Below are 24,534 nucleotides of genomic sequence, written 5' to 3' on the forward strand. Positions count from 1 at the left end.
CACACACACACACACACACACACCCACCCACACACTGCCACTTGCCTCTTTGGCAGCCTGTCTGGAAAGTTCACATCCTCACCTTCTCCAAATAGTTTCTGTCCTTCGCTTGATATTTAATATGAACATTACATTTTGCACATATCGCTTCACAGCTTTAACTTGGTTTATGTTTATTGAAGAAATCTCAGTTTTCCTGTCAGAGTAGTGCTGAGAGATTAACAAGTCACATGACACCTGCGAGCATTTTTTAATGGGAAAATAGTGACACATTTTTATGCACTTTCAATTACACATCATTTATAACACTCTATTTTTTCACTATTTAAAAAAAAAACTATTATATATTCATAATATTTATAATCAATTAATAATTTTAAAAAATGCTAAAAAGTGTATTATATATAATAGTAATATTAATAATAAATGTCTCATATGTATCATGATTATTTATTTTTATCAAATGATGTGTCTATTTATTGATTTTATTTATTCATGTTTTATTAGATGGCAAAAAAAAGAATATTCAAAAACACTAAACCCAAATGGGGAAAAAACGATCTATATCGATGACTAGATCAAATAAATTGTAAAAGAATAAAAAATAATTGTATTGCATTTGCACCTTTGCCCATGCGCTTTAAAATGATTGGCTACAGGAACAATGATTGTCTAGTTTCTTATTCTTTCGATGCACCTACAATTTAGAGTAAATAAATACAGGTAATAGGTTCAGGTTGTAATAGATTACTCAATGTAAAAATTAGGACATATTTTAAATCCTAAAATCGAGTGTATTATTTTGACTATAATCGTATATCTAAGTGGTTTAGTAACATAGAGTCTATGCACAGGTGGAGACTGCTAATAGCAGGCTGTTGAATACTGCTCTCTTCAGTAGTAGGTGTAGGAGGCAGATACTAAACACACCCTTTATACTAAATGCTTTCAGGAAACACACAGGAAATCGGTTTATTATACTGCACTTAACGCTGGGAAGCACTGATTTCCAAAATACTACTCTTGTGTGAATTGCTCTCCAGCATCTTGACGGTGTGTGTGTGTGTGTGTGTGTGTGTGTGTGTGTGTGTGTGTGTGTATAAGCTCCACCTAGTGGTGTACTGTATGGCCTTAACGCTCCAATACAGTATCTGAGAGCTCATCATGTGTAAGCATTAATGCTAGTAAGCAAATGATAAAATTGATGTTTGAAAAATGTTTTTAATAATATTGTTCAAATATTTCTATATTTCTCTAAAGCACACAAATACAAAGATAAATACTGTATTTTTTGTATTGTTTGTTTTGCACAGTCTGTACTTATAAAGCCTGTTTATTATACGCCGGCTTTTTAAATAGTCAATTATATTTTATCAATAGGTTTGGTTGATATTAATTACTTTTAGGAAGCAAAAAATATAGTTAGCTTAAATAGTTTATATATATATATATATATATATATATATATATATATATATATATATATATATATATATATATTTCTGTTCAAAACAACTTTTCAGTGGGGAAAGAAAAAGCATTTTTTTACTTTTTCCATTTTTTCTCCATTTTTGACGTCTGTATCGTATCTTATAATAAAGAATTGAAGCATCAAGCTTATGCTTTATTGTAAATCAGTGGGACTAAAGTCCAGGCATGGCAGAAATGCGCATTAAATATGTCTCGTCAGTGCAGTAATGAGCTCTGGTGTTATCCGGTGTCACTCTCACCAGCTACTTTTGCTCGAAAGTGAATTCAAGGCGCAAGTCCTTTCTCTTTTCCCATGAGTATCAGTTAAATATAGCCCCCTAACCCCTGTACACCGAGCACCATTTGCTGTTTGTGTAGCGCTGATTAGCCTGAAACACAACTGTGAAGCGCAGAGCCGCTTTTAGAAAAGCAACTTGCACATTTCACATCGCTGCTGTAAATCCCCCAAGTTCCTCTGATCAACTGCTTGGACATTTTATTACACCACATTCAGTTATATTTAGAGAATATCTTATATTGAGCCTTTAAGAAACTTAAAAAAAACATTTAAAAGTAAAAAATTGTGTTATTATTGTGTAACTATTTCCACAATAATTATCTACTGTTTTATATATATATATATATATATATATATATATATATATATATATATATATATATATATATATATATATATATACAAACACTACATAATTTTATATAAAAAATCTGAATATTTTTAATACTAAATTCTACCTATAGTTTATATTCGAATTTATTTTCAAGCATTGCTAGAATGTATTTTTAATCAAAAATTAAATTTGACTTAAACAATAACTAGATATAATAATATAATAATAACTATAACTATTATATTTGATTATAGGTTACGTAAAATTTTGGAAATGTATTTTTCGTTTTTGTTATATTTAATAAACCATTTGAATCAATTATAGCCGAGTGATTATATATATTTAAAAAAAAATTACAATGAAATACAATAAATTCAAGTACCGACCATGTTTGATGAAATGATTCACTGATTCGATTCAAATAATTAAGCATTTAAGAATATAGATTTCGTTTTATTGGAATATTTATTAACAAATGTATCCAATTTACAACACAATATAGCTACATAGAATACATATATTTATTTTTTTGTATAAACAGACTACTTGTCCAGCTTTCGAACAAGAACATTTTGTGTTTCATAATAAAAAATAAATCAAAACAAACAAACTAACAAAAAAAATATGATCCTAATAAGTGTGTGAATCCGAATGAGAAAATATATGACGGAAATGAAAACACTTTCAGTTACAAAATGTCAAAGTTCGAACAGCAAAACGAAAGAACACAAAAGTCGTACATTTTTTTTCTCCATACAAATATTTACAAATATTACCTGTGCTGAAAGCATTCCTCCGTTTTGTATAATTTCTTGTTAATTTTATTCTTTACATGGCTACAGTGAGTTGGACGAGTCGCCCAGTGCTGTTTAGTTCGTGCTGTTCAGTCTTTTCCATCTCTTCTCTTAAATATTAGAAAAGCAGTTTTGTCACTGAGAAGGCCATTTGGACACCGCTGCCGTGGACGCCGCCGGTAAGAACTGTCCCGAGATGAGGTTTGTCGGTGGCACGCTGAGGATCGCGGAGCTCCGCGTTAACGATGAGAGGGAGTGCGCGCTCAGCAGGGCGGACTGCACCGTGACCGGCGGCCTCAACAAAGTCTGTGCGCCTCCGGTAGCGCTGCTGCTGGACACCCCGATGATGTTCTCTATGCTGAACGAGGGTCGACTCGAGGGCTCCGACTTGATCATAGACGCCGTGCTGGCGGCGGCTGCGGCGGCGGCGGCGGCGCTCAGGCCGTTGAGCTGCAACTGGAGACTCGACGTAAAAGCCTTTCGGTTCACCTCAGCCGACGGTAAGAGCGGGACAGCCGGCGGCAGCACCGGACCCACGGGCGGGATGTAGGGATACTGCAGCGCGGCTGGGTGATGGTACGCGGCCGGGTGGAGGCCGTAGTGACGCGCGTAAGGATTCCCGAGGCCGTACGCGCCGAAACTCTGCATGACCAGAGCGGTCTGCTCCCGGAGGATGTCCGGCTGCCTCTTGAAGCGCTTTCTCCTTCGCAAGAAGCTGCCGTTGTCGAACATGTCTTCAGACTGCGGGTCCAGAGTCCAGTAGTTGCCTTTGCCCGGGTTGCCCGGTTCGCGCGGTATCTTGACGAAGCAGTCGTTGAGCGACAGGTTGTGGCGGATGGAGTTCTGCCACGCAGGGAACTTCTCCCGGTAGTATGGGAAGCGGTTACTGATGAACTCACAGATACCGCTCAGCGTGAGCTTCTTCTGTGGACTCTGCAGGATGGCCATCGTGATGAGAGCGATGTAGGAATAAGGAGGCTTCACCAGACTGCTCTTGGGTTTGTTGGATGTTGGAGCTGAGGCACTGTCCTGGCCGTCCTCCGCCGCTCTGTGCTCGCTCTCGCCTCCGCTCTCACACGGGCTGCTGCTGGTGGTGCGCTCGTGCACGTCCAGCTCGTCTCCATCGTCGACGGGCTCGGGTAACATGCCCGGGCTTCCGCAGTCGCTGTCCCGCTCCATTCCCTCATCGCCTTCCCCGACCACGTCTATGTCCACGTCCTCCGCAGTGAGCACCGTCTGGCCGGACATGTCGCTCGCGCTGCCGCTTCCTGACAGGGTCATCGCTGCTCGCTGTCTGGGGTTAGTCCCGAGGTCAGCTCAGGTGTCAGCCACTCTATCAGTCACAGCACCGAAAACTTCTGATAATATCTCTCCAGGAGAAGCTTCTCTCTTTAGGATTTCCGACTCCAACTTCAGACCTTCTCCGCTCCGGTGGTTCTCCTTCTCCAACCTGCTTCACGAGCGACTTTGGACTAAAGAGAACTGATGATGACGCATGCTTCCCGGGGCTGGAGGGTTCTTTTTTTTGTAAACGACTGTCTGATAGATTAGGATAGTTTTTCTCCACTTAAAGATATACTATCAGCCCCCCCGTCACGTGACCCCGCCCGTGACGTCAGACCCGGCTCCCTCAGCTGAACAGCCGCGAAGTTTGTTTCACGCGCTTGTCAACAAACGGGACGTACTGCAGCACACTTCCACCTCATCTTTATAACCGATATGCATGGCCGAGATCTTCTGCTCTGGTGTGCATTGGTGTGTGCATCAGTATATTTATATATAGAGCTCGCTTTAAAAAAAATGGGAGATTTCCTCAAATGCACTATATGAAAAAAAAAAAAGAAATTAACATATGCATGAAAGCACAATCATTATTTGTCCGGCTGCTTGAACATTCTGATCAACAGAGTTGCAGCTGATTAAAAAGTGCATGCGTTACTGAAGAAAAAAATCTTTTTTTTGGTGATTTTTTTGTGCGTAAAAAGCGCGTGCGATGTTGGTCGTGGATTTTGTTAAACGTGTCGGGGGGGAAATGATTGCTCGGCAACAATAGGACTAGGTCCAAATAAAAGCTTTTCCTAACGGGTTTCTGTGGAGGTGCTAACGACCTAATCATTGCGCATGTTACCATATGAAAAAAAGAAGGAAATGAGCGAGCAGGAAAATGCAAACGCGCACTATTCATGGACACTAAGGTGAGCGACGCATGTGGGGATGTTCCTGAGAAGAGAGAGAGAGAGAGAGAGAGAGAAAAAAACCTGCGGATGGAGAAGATGGAGCTCTGTGAGAAAATGTTGCTCAGTGTCACTGGGATAGATTGGGGCGTGGAAGGTAACACCGACTAAATGTTAGTAGGCTCATGGACTGTGTTAAGTGCATGCTCATTATTCATGTTACCATTATTTTAAATTCTTGTGCAAATGTGTTTTAATAGGATCCAATCTATAACGCGATGTAGATGTATTTCTGGATATGACGCACGAGCTGAGAATAAAAAAACAAAAGCTTATTAGAACACGGCTACATTTGTCATTTGTTTTGCAGCATGCATTTATTCCCTTTAATCGATTTACTCCGCCACCTGCCGTAATGAAAAAGATTTTTAATTGACAGTGGAACCAGTTACTTTCCTACTTTATACTGGGAATGCGAGCTGCGGAGAAATGTAAGTATTCCAGCGCGGCCAGGATGTGTTTTTCATATGATATTTTACTTAGAATAAAATAAAGAAAACCTCAAACCTTTAAGGTAAAATAATTTTAGATTTATTGCAAAAATATTTATAATAATAATAATAATAATAATAATAATAATAATAATAATAATAATGCATTGAAATTGTATTTGGATAATAAGGCATCATCAATTATTATGCATTTTTCGATTTTGCATTTCTTTAAATCTTTATTTCCTTTATATCTTTAATATGCATTCGTTTATTGTAAAATACATTTTGCACTTTATGCGACATATTTAGATGTTATTTTTTATTTATTATGTGATATGTAATGTTGCATGTAATCAAACTCTCTGCTCTCTAAGAAACGCGCACTCAGGACACGTCACCGGTGCGCCTTTTTTCCCCCCTTTTCCTTTTGCACGTGCTCAATGAAAGCGGGATTAATGAAATGAAGGCGTTTATAATGGTGTTGCAGGGAAACGCGGGTCCATGTCCTCCCCTCCATTACACAAGCGCTGTGCTGTGCTTCAAGCAGACGGTGACCCGTGTGATCTTCTGTCTATCAATACGAGCTACTTAGTAGATGAAGCCAAAGCACTTATGCCTTCGTGACACTTAGAAAGAAAACAACAATGTGAATTTGCCAGTTCTATTTATTAATTTATTAATTTAGTTGTATTTTTTATTGTATTTATTTTTTTACCCTTTTCTGTCTCTTTACTTGTTTTGTTTTTTAATCGGCGTTTCATTCGTTTTTTTTTTTATTTGTTTTTTTATATATATTGTCTTCCACTGATGCATCATTTACTATTTATTTATTTATTTATTAGTATTTATTTATTTACACTTTTCGTCTCTTGGGTTTTTTTTTGGTTTCATTCTTGTTTTTTTATATTCTCTTCCACTGATGCATCGTTTTCTATTTATTTATTTATTTATTTACTGTGCAACATCTGGCTGTCTTGTCTCTCTGTGCAGTCAGTGCGCTCTAAAGAAAAAAAATATATGACACACATATAATCCAAACATGATCACATTATCCAAAAAGATCACATTCTGATTCCTTTAGCAATCTTTTTCATTTCTTGAAGCTCGATAAATTCGGCTGTCATTTCCATCGTGCAGTTTGTTAATGAAATGTGCATTTGAGCACACACACACACACACACACACACACACACACACACACACACACACACATGGCTAAGCTCCGTCTAGAGCTTTTAGAATAATAAGGGAAGTGTTTGGAGCTTCGCAGGTGACGGAGCAGATCCAGTGCTCGCTGTGATTATCCAGCAAGGTCACAAACAGCAGCACCGCAGCACCCTGAATGTCTGCCTAATTAAATCCCTGAAATAAAGAGATATAGAAGGAAGGAATCTGAAGGGCGTGTCTATATATATATATATATATATATATATATATATATATATATATATATATATATATATATATATATATAACAATCATGACACTTTCTTGTACTGAGGGAATACAGGGATCACACACTCAGGGATCATTCACTCTCCACAATTGCACTTTCCATTATATTTTTGCTCAATTATGCTCTACTTTACCAATTATCAGGTGACCTTTCCGTTCACATCTCTATCCTTCCACACTAACAGTTTTGATTTATAATATAAACGCATCCTTTTCAGTTTTTATAACTGTTTTATGTTGGAGGGGGAATGCTGGAAAACGGTGTGACGCAATAAATGCATTATTAGCGCCTTTTTAATTGTGTTAATCTGCCACTTGTTTTTAGACTAACTCGGATTTATCAGCAAGTCAAATTGAAATACACACAAAACGAGTTATCCTTCGCCAAAAAAAAAAAAAAAATCCTTTTTCTCTCGAGCCGAGAGGAAAATACCCATGTCATGTGTATATACTCGCGTTAAAAATGACTTTTCATTTAAATGTGATCCCTAATGGGATTTTCCATGCTCGACACTGTGATTCCCCAAGGCTGTACCCAGCAGAAGGCAGGATCTCAGGCTCCTTTCCCCCTGAATTCACCATCCTCACCCCCCGAAGGATCCACTCTATCAACCTGCAGCTTTCTGTCAAACAGTATGATCCAGCTCATTTTTAACAGTCTCTCCTGTAGGATCACCGCGAGGCCCAAACACAAAATCTATGCTGCCTGCGCCCCCTAAACGCGCCCAGAAGCAGCATGGTGCTCATGGTGACTACATAGAAAAAACATGACAAAAAAATTCCTGTCTAAGATTTTGAAATAAACCTGGAATCTGTCATATCTTGAACATCTTAACGATGACTTTCTCCATTACAGAGACAGAAACACCTGTTAAACACTCAACTACAGAGATTTGAACACCACACAAATATAAAAGTTCATAGAAACATTATAGAACATAAACACTCACAGAATACGACCACCACCACTACTACCACTACTACTAATACTAATAATAATAATAATACTATTTTTTATAATAATAATAGTATCATCATCATCATCATCAACAACATCATGTCTATCTATCCTTCTGTCGGTAGTCTGTCCATCCATCTATCCATCCATCCATCCATCCATCCATCCATCCATCCATCCATCCATTCATCCATCCATCCATCCATCCAATACCGCTTGTTAATTCTTTTTTATTAATCTCTCCGGAGCCCATGTAAAAAACAAAACAAAAAAATATACTCAGTGGCGCAATATTGCCAATGGGACTGAGCGACGGGATTTGTCTTTGCATTAATAGCAATACGACAACAAAAAAAAACTAAATAAAACAAAACAAAAAAAACAAAAAAACAAAACAAAAAAACAACCAACGAGCGACTGGGAGCGACTGCAGACGTGTATAACACTATAATACACACAGTATTTATTTTCCCAAAATCCTAATTTAATTACTAATAATACAAATTCTGAAATTCGTTATAAAAAGGTTATGTGGGCATAAAAAATCAGAAGGAAAAAAGAATCGTATTTTTATCATACGTTGGTGTTTATTCAGACAGAATAATCAGTAATCATTGCACCATTTTCTGGCATTACAGCACATCAGAAACGTGTGTAAGCTCGCACTTTAATCAGTGAAGTGATTTAGCCATATAGGGTTACAAATAAAGTGTCATTGCGCTGTGCGTAATGCACGAATCGCTTCCTAAATAAAAGATGCAAAGCAGAAAAATAAAATCTCTGAATAGGGTAATGGTGCTCTCCAAATAATTCATGTTACGACGCAATTTTGGGAAACTGATACTAAATTTAAAACAATTCCCATGATTCAGCTTTGGGTTTAAAATGCGTTTTGGGGGAATAAAAAACAAGCCTTTTGATTGCACGACTTGGTATTTGGTGATTCCCACCATCTAACAGCTCAGCAAGCCCCACACAGTGCAGTGTTAAGGAGTACTGCAGGGGTGGGAAACAGCTAAAAGTGTATGCATGCAGATTAACATGCCAGTGTGTGTGCTGTTGAGTGTGTGTGATGTTACACGGTTTGTAGGGCTCATTGTTATTTAGAGTAGCGCTGAAGTAGCACATTAGCTCGAGCGCAGGGTGTTATTTGGACGGCGTGTTTCTGCTTGTAAATGGTGTGATTTAGACTCGTATAATACGCACAAAAGAGACTCGGTCAACATTGCACAAATGCGCAAACAGTGCTTGGGTTTCGTGGCGCACATGCTGCAAATGCGCACAGAGTAGAGGGCGATATTAAAGCTTTTACAGTGTTCCTCTGTATCCTACAATTATTCTTTAAGGTTATAATTATTTAACAAATTACAATAATAATATAAGCACAAGTATTTGAGAATGTTTGTAATGTGTGTCCTGGCCGCAAAACATTTCCACAACCCTAATCAATCAATCTAACAAATACATTTCATGCAAAAAATGCAAAAACAATCAGAAACTCGTTTGCATTATTTTGTGGGCTGCACAAGCGAATTGAAATAAATGATTGATTTCCTAAATCCATAATCTTAAAACCCTGTTGTTATTTAAGGCAGTTCTCCATCTTATACATCACTGACCTGTAAAAACTCAACCTTTTCATGAGCAGTGATGCATAAACATCAGTGTAATTTATAAATACAGATTACCCTCCCTCTCCATTTTTTTTACCAGTTTTACCAAACACAGCTTAGGAGCCAATTATCTTAATGGGTTTTGCTATATCATTGAAACTGTGAAATCGCTGACTGGCTCATAGTGCGCCCACGTGTGGCAGCATCCGGGACCTCTCTACGTTATAACCAATAATAGGAACCTAGCAAAATAAATAAATAAATAAATAAAATAAATGTTCATAAACCATTGATGTCCAACAATATCATATGTTAGTATGCTGATTGTTTTCATCACCCATCGTACTTTAAAATGTGGGATACAAGTTATACTCCATACACTGCTTAATGGAATTCATTACACATTACGATTCATTATCACAATTAATTACCACAGAAACACAACCATTGTAGGTCCCTAAAACATAAGGTGGTAATTTAGTGAAAAAATTGCAATGAATTGTTTCGGTTTTCCTATGTGAAATAGTAGACAATTTATCTCAAGTATGTCTATATTTGTTATTACATAATGCCTGGATACTATTGAATGATTTACACCACAGGATCTAATACAACACTGCTATGTTTGAGGTTTTAGTGGCTCTTGTCCATGTTTTTAAAGCTTTAAGAGCTGAAAAATGTCCTTACGATTATTTAAAATTCGATCCGAATCAGAGGAATTAAATTATGCTCCTATGTTCAACAAAGAGTCAATACCATGTTGGAAACAAAATCAATACAGAGTAAATTGGCTATTGAGAGGTGTCAGTTATTTGTTCTGATGTTTTGCTCTGTCTTTAAACAAAGGACATGATGCAAAATCTGCAGTATCAGTGGGATATATTCTACACTCAAAAAATGTGAAGTCGATATGTCTCAAAAAGGTGTTCAAAAAACATATATACTAGGGGTGTAACGGTACATGTATTCGTACTGAAATGTATTTGTACAGGGCTTTCGGTTCAGTACACATGTGTTCCAAATGCAAACCTTTTTACGTGTGGAAATCTGAATTTCCTCAGGAACGTATAAAGTGGCAGACCGCAAGTTTGTCTACTCTCTACCTTACACTTTAAGGATTAAAAATTCAAGATTTTGGAAGATATCTTTAGAATATTAAATGTTTAATAGTAAAACACACACACACACACACACACACACACACACACACACACACACACACACACACACACACACACAAATTATTATTACCTAATTATTACTGTATTACCCAAATGGGGTCTAACAAATGTAAACTATTTAATTACATTTTTTTCCATTTATTGAATTTTATTTAATCAATTAAATTTATTACTCAATTTAATCAATATAATAAAAAGGGTTATTGCATTCATTTGATTCATTCTTTTTGTATTAAATGTGAATAAAAATCTTTTTGAAATATATTATTTAATTTGAAATTGTTTAAAAAATGTAAACTCTTCAAATGTTGACGATTACAATTGTTAATAATAATAATAAACTGTGTTAATAAAAAATTACAAGCAATTTTATGTTTTGCATTTCTTTCCCCTAACTGAAAGGAAATTGAACGGAACCGTGACTTAAAAACCGAGGTACGCACCGAACCGTGAATTTTGTGTACCGTTATGGTCTGATTACGTGCATTACATCCTAAAGGTACACTTGTCTATACAAACATTTCTAAGGGAAAACAATAGACCTTCATAAATAATAAAAGTAAACAGATAAAGGTACCACATCACATAAAGGAAACACTTCTGAGAACGTGCTATGGGAAGTAATGCAGTGATTATTCAATCTTTTATGTATATATTAAATGCATTACTGATTATAATTTGTATGTTCCTGCAGTACGATTTGTTTTTATTGCTACATTAATTTAATTTTAATGTCTATCCATATTGAGCAGTTTTTTAAAATAATCTAAATAGATAGTATTTTGACTAAAGTAGCTTGACCTGTTGGATAAAGATATACAATAAACATTTATTTTTATTTTTACAACAACCCTATTGACAGTGTTTCACACCAAGGCTTAATGCTTACTAAGCATCATTTTGTCACCCTCCTCTTTCCTCTTCATATCTCTTTCAAGATGCAATCAATGCCTCCGATTCATTACTCTAGTGTCGGCTTTAGGTACGGGTCTTTTGTCATTAGGCAATAATTCCCCCTCTCTTCTGAGTCCTACAGAACTTCTCGTCTCCACACTTTTACAGATGCCTCGGGCTATAAATACTAATGCAATCCCTTTGACTAATTTGATTTTTGCTGGTACACTTGCAGTTACGGGTGAACTTTCCCACGGCGCAGACTCAGAGGATGGGAAAACATCCCAACGAGCCGAACGTAATTATTTTCATAATTACCTAATAGGCAGCCTAATGACCTCTCAGGACAGTAAAAGGTCTGTTGTTAATTTCAAACTATGATTTCTACTGGACACATTCACAAGGCAACAAGTGGACTATTTATTCATGCACGGATTGCTCTACATGTGTAACTTTGTCATTTATGGATTATCACTGTTCACTTTTTATGTAAGGTATGGACGAGTTGGCTATTGACATGGAGAGTGTGATTGCCTAATTAAAGCAATTGCTAGTCCTTCTAATGACTTCTTTCCCAATGCATATTCTGCACAATTTCTTCAAATCAGATTTTCAAGCTTGAAAGGCCCACGTTCTTTCGTCTCAAATCGATGTGAATTGCATGCATATTAGTGCATCTTAGAAGCCTTCATATTTTCTAGGACAAGAGACAATAAAATCTGAAAATAACAGTATGCAGTTTATGGATGTGTGTCTGAAATTCTAATCTGTACCATTACATCATAAAACATTGTGCAGGAAAATTCAGATGAAATTTATACTTTGCTGTAAATCGAGTTTAATGCCACCATGAAAAAAAAGCCCAAATGTAAATCAATGCCGTATGCACGCACAAATCTATTTTTCCATAAATACAGCACAGGCTTATTTTGCGGCCTCATCACTATTAGAGCTGTAGTAGGCTACTGATATTATATAGTGTTGTTTCTGGAGAAATTAGTGTATAAATCTCAAAAGTGAAACCCAGTATGTATTTGACATGGTCTGTTTGGAAGAACACAAGGCATGCATTTTCATAAAAATGTGCTGTGTAATAAAAACACAACTCATTTAAGTGAGCTCAGGTAAGTTTGGCCACAATTTTTGGCAGCACTAATCTCCAAAAAAAGCAATGCCAAACCCAATGTAGCAGTTTGTTGAACTGTTATATTGTGGGCAGCTATAAGCATTTGTAGCTACAAGGTCTGGAAATTCAAGAAGGTCAGAAGCTTTAAAATCACCAAGCCCAGTTTACCATTCAACACTTTCAGAATAAAGGAAAATTTACAATACAATTGCTCAGATGACACCTTTACATTTTTGTACTTGAAATCATTTAAATGGTGCACCATATCCATGTTTCCAGGTGAAAGATATACATTAAATGTGCTACAGTTGTACCTTTCTGTAATGTGCACTATTTGTTTTAAAAAGTGTATTTATTTGAGAGATTAAGAAGGAAATATAATATGGTATTTACATAAAAGACTGTTCCAGAGAATCCATTTTGTTTAGAGCCGAATGGCCTGTTTAGCAATAATATGCCCTATAATAATAAATATGCCAAGAGCTCTCACAGTTAAGAGTTATATCTAATGTATGCACCTGTATCACACTTGTGATATTACAGTTGACATGTATTTATGTATTGTAATGAGGATAAAAGGTATTGTTATTATATCTGATTTCTCAGCATTCGGGAATATACATTACAGTCTTGCTTTTCTCTTTTCATTGTAGGTTTGCATAGATACCAATTCATTACATTTACTTATGTATCAGTTTCTAACTTACAAACAAAAATGCTCTGAAGTGGTCTACAGTGCCAACATTATTTACAAATGAGGATTAAATGGATGATAGTTTATATTCTGTATGCATACATAATTGTACATACATACAACTAAAATTGTATACTCTATATAGACAAAAGAAGTGGGCAACTGACCTTCCAGCCATAAGTAGTTTTCCCTCAAACTGTTAACATATATTTGGAGGTACACTGCTGTATAGAATGTCTTTGGATGCCAGAGTATTACATTTTTCTTTTACTTGAACTATGAGATCCAAAGCTTCTCCAACATGGCAGTGCCCTTGTGCACAATGCGAGCACCATTTAGATAGGAAGATCTCCAGGAAGATCTTGAGTGGCCTGCTATAGAGCTCTGATCTTAACCATACCTTTGGAATGAATTGGGATGCTGACTGCACCCCAGGCCTTCTCACCCCACATCAGGATCTGACATTACTAAAGCCCTTGTGGCTGAATGAGCACAAATCTCCAAAAGCACACTCCAAAATCTAGTGCAACATTGTCCCAGAAGAGTGGATGTTATAATAACAGCAAATGGGGAATTAAGTGTGGAATGTGATGTCAAAAAGCACATAAAATCTTATGGTCAGGTGTCCACAAACATTTGTCGAAAATGTGTACATTGCAAATTGAGTAAACATACATGGTTCAATTTGGAGAAAATTTTTAAGACATTTTCGAAATAAATGTTTGATGTGTGTGCATGCTAGACATACAATGTTCTGTATACTGTGTTTGATGTGATATTTCTAGACATTTCGAGCAAATGCTCCTTAGTTCAGGTTTTCATCGAATGTTGGGAAGGCATTTTTGACCCCAAATTTAGCATATGATGCAAAACATGACCATAGGCCAGGGGTCGCAGACTGGCGGACTCCGATCCGAATCCGGACCTCAAAATTCTCCCAGCCGGACCACGAAGCCTTTTCACCTAATCAAATTAATATATGCCAAACGTTATTTTCTAATAAATCCAAATTTGTATCAGGCACATCAAGGTGGGCTCAGTAGAGCTGTTTGGGTCCTACGGTGCCACGGGTCACTACCACAGTTACTATGCTCACTGTTTCTACGATCAGACGTGCAGTTGAGCGTGCAGTGAAGACAACAGAGAGAATCGTGCAAAAGATTAAACTTTCAGTGAGTAAAAAACAATGGCATTCTCAAAAATAAGGAAAGTTGGTGTTTGTGTTTCTGAATGATATTGCTGTGGATATTTTATATTTTATTAATGCAACATGAAGTAAAGAAGAGAGCAATGTTAAACATTAGATAAATTTAGTTAGGAAAAGATACATTTAGTTAGGTGATGAGATTTCTGTTTTTTTGTTTTTTTAACCAGTGAGGTATGTGTTCATTACTTATGATCTGTAATCTTGGTTCAGCAGAAACAAAAGCACTTTAGCGTTTCCTTTTATGTATTCATTTATAATGTGTCCAATTAAAATGTTGTCTACACTAATTTCTTTAGTCTGGCAAACATCATTAATTCATGTTTTTAGATATATAATGGTCCTCAGCTGGCAAGTAGGGTTTCATTTACTGAACTCAAGGATTTTCAGTTGAAGTTTTTTTCCATAGGTCATCTTTACTTTTAAATGGGTTATACTGTCAACTCAGAGGCTGTGTACAGGAATTACATTAATACTATTAATCTACTTTCTAAGGAAGTTAAGGTCCTTTTAATGTTTGCAGAAAATGTTGGAGATCATCTAGCAATCTGTGGTAGCCAGTGTAGTCCTCTATCCAGCGGTATGCTGCGGAGGCAGCATCAGAGCTGTACAAGATCAAGAAGGCTGGCTCAGTCTTGGGCTGCTCATTGTATAGTTTTAAGGTGGTAGTGAAAAAGTGGACACACAGTTAACTCACAGCTATTCTGGACAATAAACAGCCTCCCCTCCATGACCTACTGATGAAACAGCAGAGGTCCTTTAGCAGAAGATTTTTTTCAGCTCAGCTGTAAAAAGGAGTGGTACAGGAGATAATTTGTACCAACAGCAATCACACTGCACAACAACTCATCACTGTGTTGGGACACTATGCTGCTCTGAACCAGTCTTTGGATTAAGTCACTGAGCCATATCTGAACTTGAGTAGTTCTACCAACATGCACTGTATCAAAATGTTTACACCCTACACTACCACATCACACACTCACACTATACGTTTTTTTGCAATTCCAACTTCCCACTTCAGAGTTAAGATGAATGCAGCATTAAATGAAAGAATAGTAATCTGTACACAGCACTGTATGCTGCATAAGTCACAACATATTGCTGAAAATACTTCATTTCTTGCTACATAGGGAAAGCCTACATCATGTCCCATTGTGTGTTTAATTTATAAATTGTTCATTCTATAACTTTGTGACGCTGTTCCAGGTTGCCAGATTTTTAACCAAGGCAAAGAAACCTCTTGGGAATCACTGTTTGCATTATTTACACACATCATAATATAAGTGGTGTTAAATTGTCATTCAGCATTGAGGATTCAATGGCTTTCAGCAGCCTAGTAAAGGACTTGCTAAACGATTAATGATGCCATGTGATTAAAGTTGAGAAGAGGCTCAAAACAGCTAATTCAGTCAACAGGCTGGACTTCAGCATGAAAATATTTTATATTAGAAATTAGAGCTATTCCTGTCAGATGACTTGCATCTGCATCTGATTTGATTTGAAAAACTGTTTTCTACACTGGATGCTGTCAAATATTTACAAAATGTTTGATATGCTAAATGCACTCAGGGCAGCCTACATTATGTGCCAATTCTCAATATTGGATCACAATCACCCTTGTTCAATAATCTGTTGATTCTGCTCTATTTTGATCTTACCTGGAGGAATTATAATAGAAAAGCTGATTTGCCAAGAGAGTAACATCTGAAATATATACACACCTGCTTTCTGTTGATCAAGCAAACTTCTGTAAAAAAAAAAATCTTCAGAACAGATGGTTCAACTGATGGCTCAAACTCAAATGGAAAAAGGGACAACAAGAGTTTATAATTATAATGAAAGTAATAATAGGAGCTATTCCACTTTACTGACATTCCATGACATAAATAGATCTGTAAATTAATAAAAAGCAGTGTAGAAAACAGTTTTTCAAATCAAATCAGATGCAGATGCAAGTCTATCTATCTATCTATCTATCTATCTATCTATCTATCTATCTATCTATCTATCTATCTATCTATCTATCTATCTATCTATCTATCTATCTATCTATAATTGGAAATTGCTTTGGTCTCAGAGAAATATGTGCATAATGTTACCCCTTGATTATTTCTAGTATGTTCATTTGTATTTTATTCTTGCATACAGTATTTTCCCCATTCTCCTATTCTTCATACATCCCTCTGTAGCCTACCCACAGTGCTTTGCAGGTGTAGTATATGAATAAATGTCTCTTCCTCTTATTACCCAGGCCCAGTGGGATTTTTCGAAGCTGTTTGGCTGCATCCTGTGATGAGCCTAAACTTTTTTGCCTCATTTTTCCTTCCTTAAGACAAAGACTTCCTTCATCCCTCTGTTTTGCTCTACTTTATCAGCTGCCTCAGGGCTGCTCCACAGTGCCCCCCTTTCCACTTCAGTCGGTGGAAACCACATATTAAATTTGCATGTCATCAGTCACTTCATTGAGCACTCAGCTGGATTCCTTACTGGGTCATTCATCTATGTGCATGTTCTGGACACACATACCAGACAAAGCAGCTCGTGAAAATATTAAGGAAGTTACATACATTTCCAGTTTTGTTGGCTCTGTCACGCTCATGGGTTCCACAAAATTGTTGGCATGGTTGTAAAGGAAGACTTGAGATTTTTGCATGGCTTTGTAATGTTTGTGAGTTGAATAGATGCACTGATAAGGTTTTCTGTCCAAAAAAGATTGGGTTACTGTAGCCCAGTGTGTAGTATGCAATTACTTGAAAACAAAGAAATGGTACGATTAAACATTGCAGACCAGTGGTCCAAATATGATGGTTATTAAACATCAATTTTCTTTCATTCATTGTTATTGTATAGACGAGACCCTATATATTCCTCTCTATTAGCTCTCAAGCACAATGACTTAAATGCGATTAGTAAAAACATTTTTTGTTCTTTTTTTTTTCTTTTTTATATTTAAACTATTATTCTCCAGATTATGTATGTATTACATACTGGTATCCAATATTCTGTGCAGGTTCTTTACTGTTTCTGAACTAAAACTAAATCTGGCAATATACTGGAAGTCCTTCTCTATCCCTGATTAGGCACTTCTGTATTCTGTTACTAATGAATTTTAATGTGTTCTCAGTTTTATGGCCCAAGTTCACAGCATAAGACACATTAAGTGCTTTGCAAATGTTTGAATAATTTCAAGGCAAAGTTTGGAATGCCCAAATGACATTTTCCTAATTCGAGTCATCTTACCGATTCTCACTAATTCCTTGGATAGATAGGTTTTCAAATAGAATTTGGCCTCAATTGGATTGCCTTTCAGACAGCTTTCTGAAGGGCTCCTTTTATTTTCTGCTGACTGCTGGTGATTAACAGTGGTTTGTTTGTCCTCATGACTTTATGATAATCTTGTTTACAGCTTTATTACATAATCGCTGTTATGGTATGGAATTTGATAGAGTAATTTTGAAAACACGTAGCGAGCAGTGATATGTTTTTCAAAACAAGCTTTATTGCTGGAATTAGCAAAAGCACCAGAAGTGCCGGTCAGGTATTTAAGGAGAATGCTCATTAGTCATCTTAAGCCCATCTCATTGGAAACTCTCCCTCAGGGGAATAAAGCCAGTTGCACATCACACAGCTGGAATTCTCTCTTAGCCACAGGACACATGTGGTGTTTTAACTTGGTGTGCCACTCAGTGCCCAAGGCAAACCAACCAACTAACTCAACCAATGAGTACAGTGAAATGATTTTATTTGCTAATTCTTCCCACTGTGTGTCATCAAATTTCATCATAACGATTGATAAATGCATCTTTTATGACATGTGTTGTCATCACTAGCCACCACAGGGTAATCATGCTGTATGATGTAAGTGTATTTGTGACCCAAATAGTCTGATTTCAGACTTGAATTTTCAAAATAATGTAATTAAATGTAATTAACTTATTCAATATAAAAAGTTACAAACATTACAATTCGGGATTAGGGGCATAGATTAGCATTTATGCCTTTTCTTTTAATGTATTAAATCAAACAATAGACTAACCCAGCCATTAGGGAGGCACAAGCCAGTGCATTCTTAGTGCCGGTCCCAAGCCCGGGTAAATGGGGAGGGTTGCGTTAGGAAGGGCATCCAGCGTAAAACATGTGCCAAATCAAATATGCGGATCACAAATGAGAATTTCATACCGGATCGGTCGAGGCCCGGGTTAACAACGACCGCCACAGGTATCGTTAGCCGACAGGGTACCGGTGGAAATTGGGCTACTGTTGGCGAAGGAGGAGAAGGAGAGGAGGAAGGCGTCTACAGAGGCGGCAGGGAAGGAGCAGTGTAGGAGAGTGGAGGTTAGGGTTGGTACTTTAAATGTTGGTACTATGACGGGTAAAGGGAGAGAGTAGCTGATATGATGGAGAGGAGAAAGGTAGATATGCTGTGTGTTCAGGAGACCAAGTGGAAAGGGAGTAAGGCCAGGAACATTGGAGGTGGTTTAAACTGTTTTATCATGGTGTGGATGGAAAGAGAAATGGTGTAGGGGTGATTCTGAAGGAAGAGTACAGTAAGAGTGTAGTGGAGGTGAAGAGAGTTTCTGATAGGGTGATGATCGTGAAGGTGGAAGTTGAAGGGATGATGATAAATGTCATCAGTGCCTATGCTCCACAAGTTGGCTGTGAGATGGAGGAGAAGGAAAGATTCTGGAGTGAATTAGATGAAGTGGTAGATGGTGTACCTAGGAAAGAACGGTTGGTGATTGGGGCGGACTTTAATGGGCATGTAGGTGAAGGAACAGAGGTGATGAGGAGGTGATGGGTAGGTATGGTTTTAAGGAGAGGAATGTGGAAGGGCAGATGGTGGTAGATTTTGCTAAAAGGATGGAAATGGCAGTGGTGAACACTTATTTTAAGAAGAAGGAGGATCATAGGGTGGCGTATAAGAGTGGAGGAAGGTGCACACAGGTGGACTATGTGCTATGCAGGAGATGCAACCTGAAGGAGATTGGCGACTGTAAGGTGTTGGCAGGGGACAGTGTAGCTAGACAGCATAGGATGGTGGTCTGTAGGATGGTTTTGGAGGCGAAGAAGAGGAGGAGAGTGAGGACTGAAAGAAGAATAAGATGGTGGAAACTGAAGGAGGAAGAGTGTAGTGTGAGGTTCAGGGAAGAGGTCAGAGAGAGGCTCAGTGGTGTTAAGGAGGTGTTGGATGATTGGGCAACTACTGCAGGAGTGATGAGGAGGCAGCTAGAAAAGTACTTGGTGTGACATCTGGAAATAGAAAGGAAGACAAGGAGACGTGGTGGTGGAATGAGGAAGTGCAGGAGAGCATAAGGAGAAAGAGGTTGGCAAAACAGAAGTGGGATAGACAGAGTGATGAGAAAAGTAGGCAGGAGTACAAGGAGATGCGGCAGCAGGTTAAGAGGATGTGGCGAAAGCCAAGGAAAAGGCATATGAGGAGCTGTATGAGAGGTTGGACACTAAGGAAGGAGAAAAGGATTTGTACCGATTGGCCAGGCAGAGGGACCGAGCTGGAAAGGATGTACTGCAAGTTAGAGCAGTAAAGGATGGAGAGGAAATGTGTTGACTAGTGAGGAGAGTGTGTTGAGAAGGTGGAGGGAGTATTTTGAGCAGCTGATGAATGAGGAAAATCAGAGAGAGAGAAGGTTGGATGATGTGGAGTTGGTGAAGCAGGATGTAGATAGGATTAGTAAGGAGGAAGTGAGAGCAGCGATTAAGAGGATGAAGAGTGGAAAGTCGGTTGGACCAGATGACATACCGGTAGAAGCGTGGAGATGTTTAGGAGAGATGGCAGTGGGTTTTGACCAGATTGTTTAACAGGATTTTGGAAGGTGAGAAGATGCCTGAGGAATGGAGAAGAAGTGTGCTGGTACCGATCTTTAAGCATAAAGGAGATGTGCAGACCTGCAGTAACTACAGGGGAATTAAGTTGATCAGTCACACCATGAAGTTATGGGAAAGAGTAGTGGAAGCCAGGCTGAGAGAAGAGGTGACCATCTGTGAGCAACAGTATGGTTTCATGCCGAGGAAGAGCACCACAGATGCCTTATTTGCTTTGAGAATGTTGATGGAGAAGTATAGAGAAGGACAGAAGGAATTGCATTGTGTATTTGTGGATTTAGAGAAGGCGTGCGACAGGGTGCCAAGAGAGGAGTTGTGGTATTGTATGAGGAAGTCAGGTGTGCCAGAGCAGTATGTGAGGGTGGTGCAGGACATGTATGAGGACAGTGTGACGGCAGTGAAGTGTGCAGTAGGTATGACAGACTGGTTTAGGGTGAAGGTTGGACTGCATCAAGGATCGCCCTGAGCCCTTTCCTGTTTGCAGTGGTGATGGACAGGTTGACGGACGAGGTCAGACAGGAGTCTCCTGACTATGATGTTTGCGGATGATATTGTGATTTGTTGTGAGAGTAGGGAGCAGGTTGAGAAGAGCCTGGAGAGGTGGAGATATGCGCTGGAGAGAAGGGGAATGAAACTCAGTAGGAGTAAGACAGAATACATGTGTGTGAATGAGAGGGAGGGCAGTGGAGTGGTGCGGTTGCAGGAGAAGAGCTTGGAAGGTGGAGGAATTCAGGTACCTGGGGTCAACAGTGCAAAGTAATGGAGAGTGTGTTAGAGAAGTGAAGAAAAGAGTGCAGGCAGGGTGGAGTGGGTGGAGAAGAGTGACAGGAGTGATTTGTGATAGTAGGGTATCTGCAAAATTGAAAGGGAAAGTTTATAGGACTGTGGTGAGACCTGCGATGTTGTATGGTTTAGAGACAGTGGCATTGAGTAAAAGACAGGAGGTGGAGCTGGAGGTAGCAGAGCTGAAGATGTTGAGGTTTTCATTGGGAGTGACGAGGATGGATAAGATTAGAAATGAGTTTATTAGAGGGACAGCATGTAGGATGTTTTGGTGACAAGGTGAGGAGGCGAGATTGAGATGGTTTGGACATGTGCAGAGGAGGGACATGAATTATATTGGTAGGAGAATGCTGAGGATGGAGCCACCAGGTAGGAGGAAAAGAGGAAGGCCAAGAAGGAGGTTCATGGATGTGGTAAGGGAAGACATGCAGGTAGTTGGTGTAAAAGAGGCAGATGTAGAGGACAGGGTGGTATGGAGACGGATGATCCGCTGTGGCGACCCCTAATGGGAGCAGCCGAAAGAAGAAGAAGAAGAAGAATCAAACAATAGACTGTGTATGCTACATTTCCTTCAAATTACTTAAATGATCATGTTAAACTATGTACATTCATTCAATTTACTAGCATGGGCCAATCCAAAAATGACTAAATATAAAGTTTTGAATGGTCTTAACAATCATTACCAATTAGCAAGAATGATACAAACAGATAAAGTAACTTATTATGTGATCACTTTTCCCTCTGTTTGTTTAAATGCTTAATCCTGAGAAAACTTACAGACAGAAAGCAAAGTCATTACCCTTCGCTTTAATGTTGATGGCTTCAAAGTGTTGTTGAGTAGTTGAAAACATTTCCCACTTAGTTTGTGTTTAATGTGATACCAAATGTTTTCTATACAGTTTAAATCTGCTCTTTGATTCATCAGGAAAATATGACCCTGATGAACTTTCTCTCAAGCTTTTGATGGTCTTTTTGAAAAATCTTTTCTGAACGTCCTCTTTAGAGCTAACTTTTTAATTAGGTCTAATGTTATAATTGTGGGAAGCAAATTTTCTTACCAGTAGCATTCACTCATATTTATTGCCAGCTCTTTGAGGACACCTTTTTGGAGCATCACCATGCTTCTTAAATTGTGATGCATCAACTCAATACAAATTTGCTAAACCGTTGATCCACTCTAAATCAGATTTTCTATTTTCTGTCACATGCTTTAGGAGTGCACCAGTCAGTGTGTGCCAGTCAAAGAATATGACAAATATATGATTAGTAAATCCAATATCAAAACCTTCACAACCTGATGCTCCCTTATATTTAATTATTGCTTTAAGTATAATCAATTTAAAATAATAATTCTTTTTGTACAACACTTTTCTGGCTATGCCATACTTTTGTGCTTCACTAGACTTACCTGGCTTAAGACAACATTGAGAGAAAACAGACATCCCATACAGTGTGATGAGCAAACCGTACTAAAGATGTTAGATGTGAATACGAGTCCTTGGTTGTGCTTCGGGACAGGTTTTATTATTATTGCAGCAATAAGGCTTCAGTATCTATTGCCATACATTCATTTAGATCTACACCATCATAACCACTCCTCGCATGGGTTTGTCTATTTCCAAGTACAATAAGGTCAGTTCAAGCTCCACATTGAACAGTGGCTATACTGTTCCACACTATGGTTACTGAAGCCATCATCGCGGTTGCCATCATTGTTTGTGTTCCGTAGTCCATTGAGCCCTGTGGAGGATAAGTTGCAGCTCTTGGTTGGGTATTTCCAGAACCCTTACTCACTTCTCACATGGGGCTGACATACAGATCTGGTGTCACATTAAAATTAGGATGAGATGAAAAAGCGGTTCACAGAGGTCATCCTACAACCACAAGCCAGACCAGAGCACACTTTAAATCTACTGTCACATGAATAAGAGGTGGGCAAATGTGCACTGGTTATTCCTGTGTTGCTCATGTCTGTAATACATGTAATAAACCACACTAATTCACTAATTAAAGTTGTTCTTCTAATACTATAATTCATGTATTATACTTTATAAGTAGAATAAAGAATAGAATACACATTTCTTGAAAGTTTTTACTGAAATGCAATATGTCACATTGATTTAATTGCACCGTACAGCTATTAAAGCCTATGCCTTTTCACTTATCAAGGTATGATTTCACTCTGAAATGCGTATGTAGAGCTATAAGAAATATAGTGAATGTAGCTCTGACCTATTTATTGCTTCACATACGTTGTAAAGGCATAAAAAAAGCTCAAAATTACCTCATAAATTTATCACTGACATCATGTGCCAATCGTTAATAGTTAGTCATAGCCTGTCTAGCTTATTAGACATGGAATGGTAAGAGCATAAAACAATATGACATATGACAATTATGTTTGAAATTAGCAAGAGTTATAAATTAATTTTTTTTTATTGGTTAAAAAGAATGCTTAGAAACTTACAAAATCCAAAAGAACAAACCATAAATGTTGATGTGATGGACCCAATGCAAAATGGAGTTATTGTTAATAAATGTACAAAATTTTGATTCATCATATGCCATAGCAATTTGCCAACAATCTGTAATGTTTAAATAAACTATAAATATAAGCATTATTGTTTTATATTATATTATTTATTAGGAATATTATTTCCTGATATTGCTTGTATTATAGCAGCTATAAACAGTTTTTTTCCTCTCTTTTTTTGTGATGCTAATAAAAAAACAGGAGGTGCATGCTTACTGTTAGCACCTCACTGTTCGAGGGTTAGCTGCACACAGCAGCAGAACAGTTGTGTGTTAAGAATGGAAGTGTTAAAGAGTTAGCCATGAATTGTTACCTCTTCCTGGTAGTGTCATTTGTTTCAGCTGCTGAAGGTCTTTGTTTCCCGACCACTGGCAGAACCAGATTAAGAGGTGCACATGGGATAGATGAATGCCAGCCGAATGAAAGATTGGGGGCCAAGCCTGCTTTGTTCCTCATTCAGACCTCAGCCTGTCAGAGAGACGAGCATGGAGGAGATATTATTCCTTTATTCAGTGTTTGGATCTGTCTCAATTCTACTGAGTAAAGTTCCTAAATGCCATAAAAGACATCATAGGGTGTGATTATAGGCAAAATAATTAATGACTGGCTTGCGTAATGGGTTTATTTTCTGATAAAATCACATCCCGAAGAGTTTTGTCCTCTTCCATTTCTCATCTATTCTACA

General features: G+C 37.9%; 1 protein-coding gene across 1 annotated transcript; it reads right to left on the bottom strand.

Annotated features, from left to right (window-relative positions):
- Positions 1–2,545: 2,545 nt before the first annotated feature.
- Positions 2,546–5,376, bottom strand: foxd3 (forkhead box D3). The gene has a single exon (XM_046852866.1). It carries the CDS (start codon positions 4,175–4,177, stop codon positions 3,032–3,034), a length of 1,146 nt encoding a protein of 381 aa, XP_046708822.1. The 5' UTR covers positions 4,178–5,376; the 3' UTR covers positions 2,546–3,031.
- Positions 5,377–24,534: the final 19,158 nt, after the last annotated feature.

The sequence above is a fragment of the Silurus meridionalis genome, chromosome 1, assembly GCF_014805685.1.
Source record: "Silurus meridionalis isolate SWU-2019-XX chromosome 1, ASM1480568v1, whole genome shotgun sequence".
In the NCBI taxonomy this organism is placed as follows: domain Eukaryota; kingdom Metazoa; phylum Chordata; class Actinopteri; order Siluriformes; family Siluridae; genus Silurus; species Silurus meridionalis.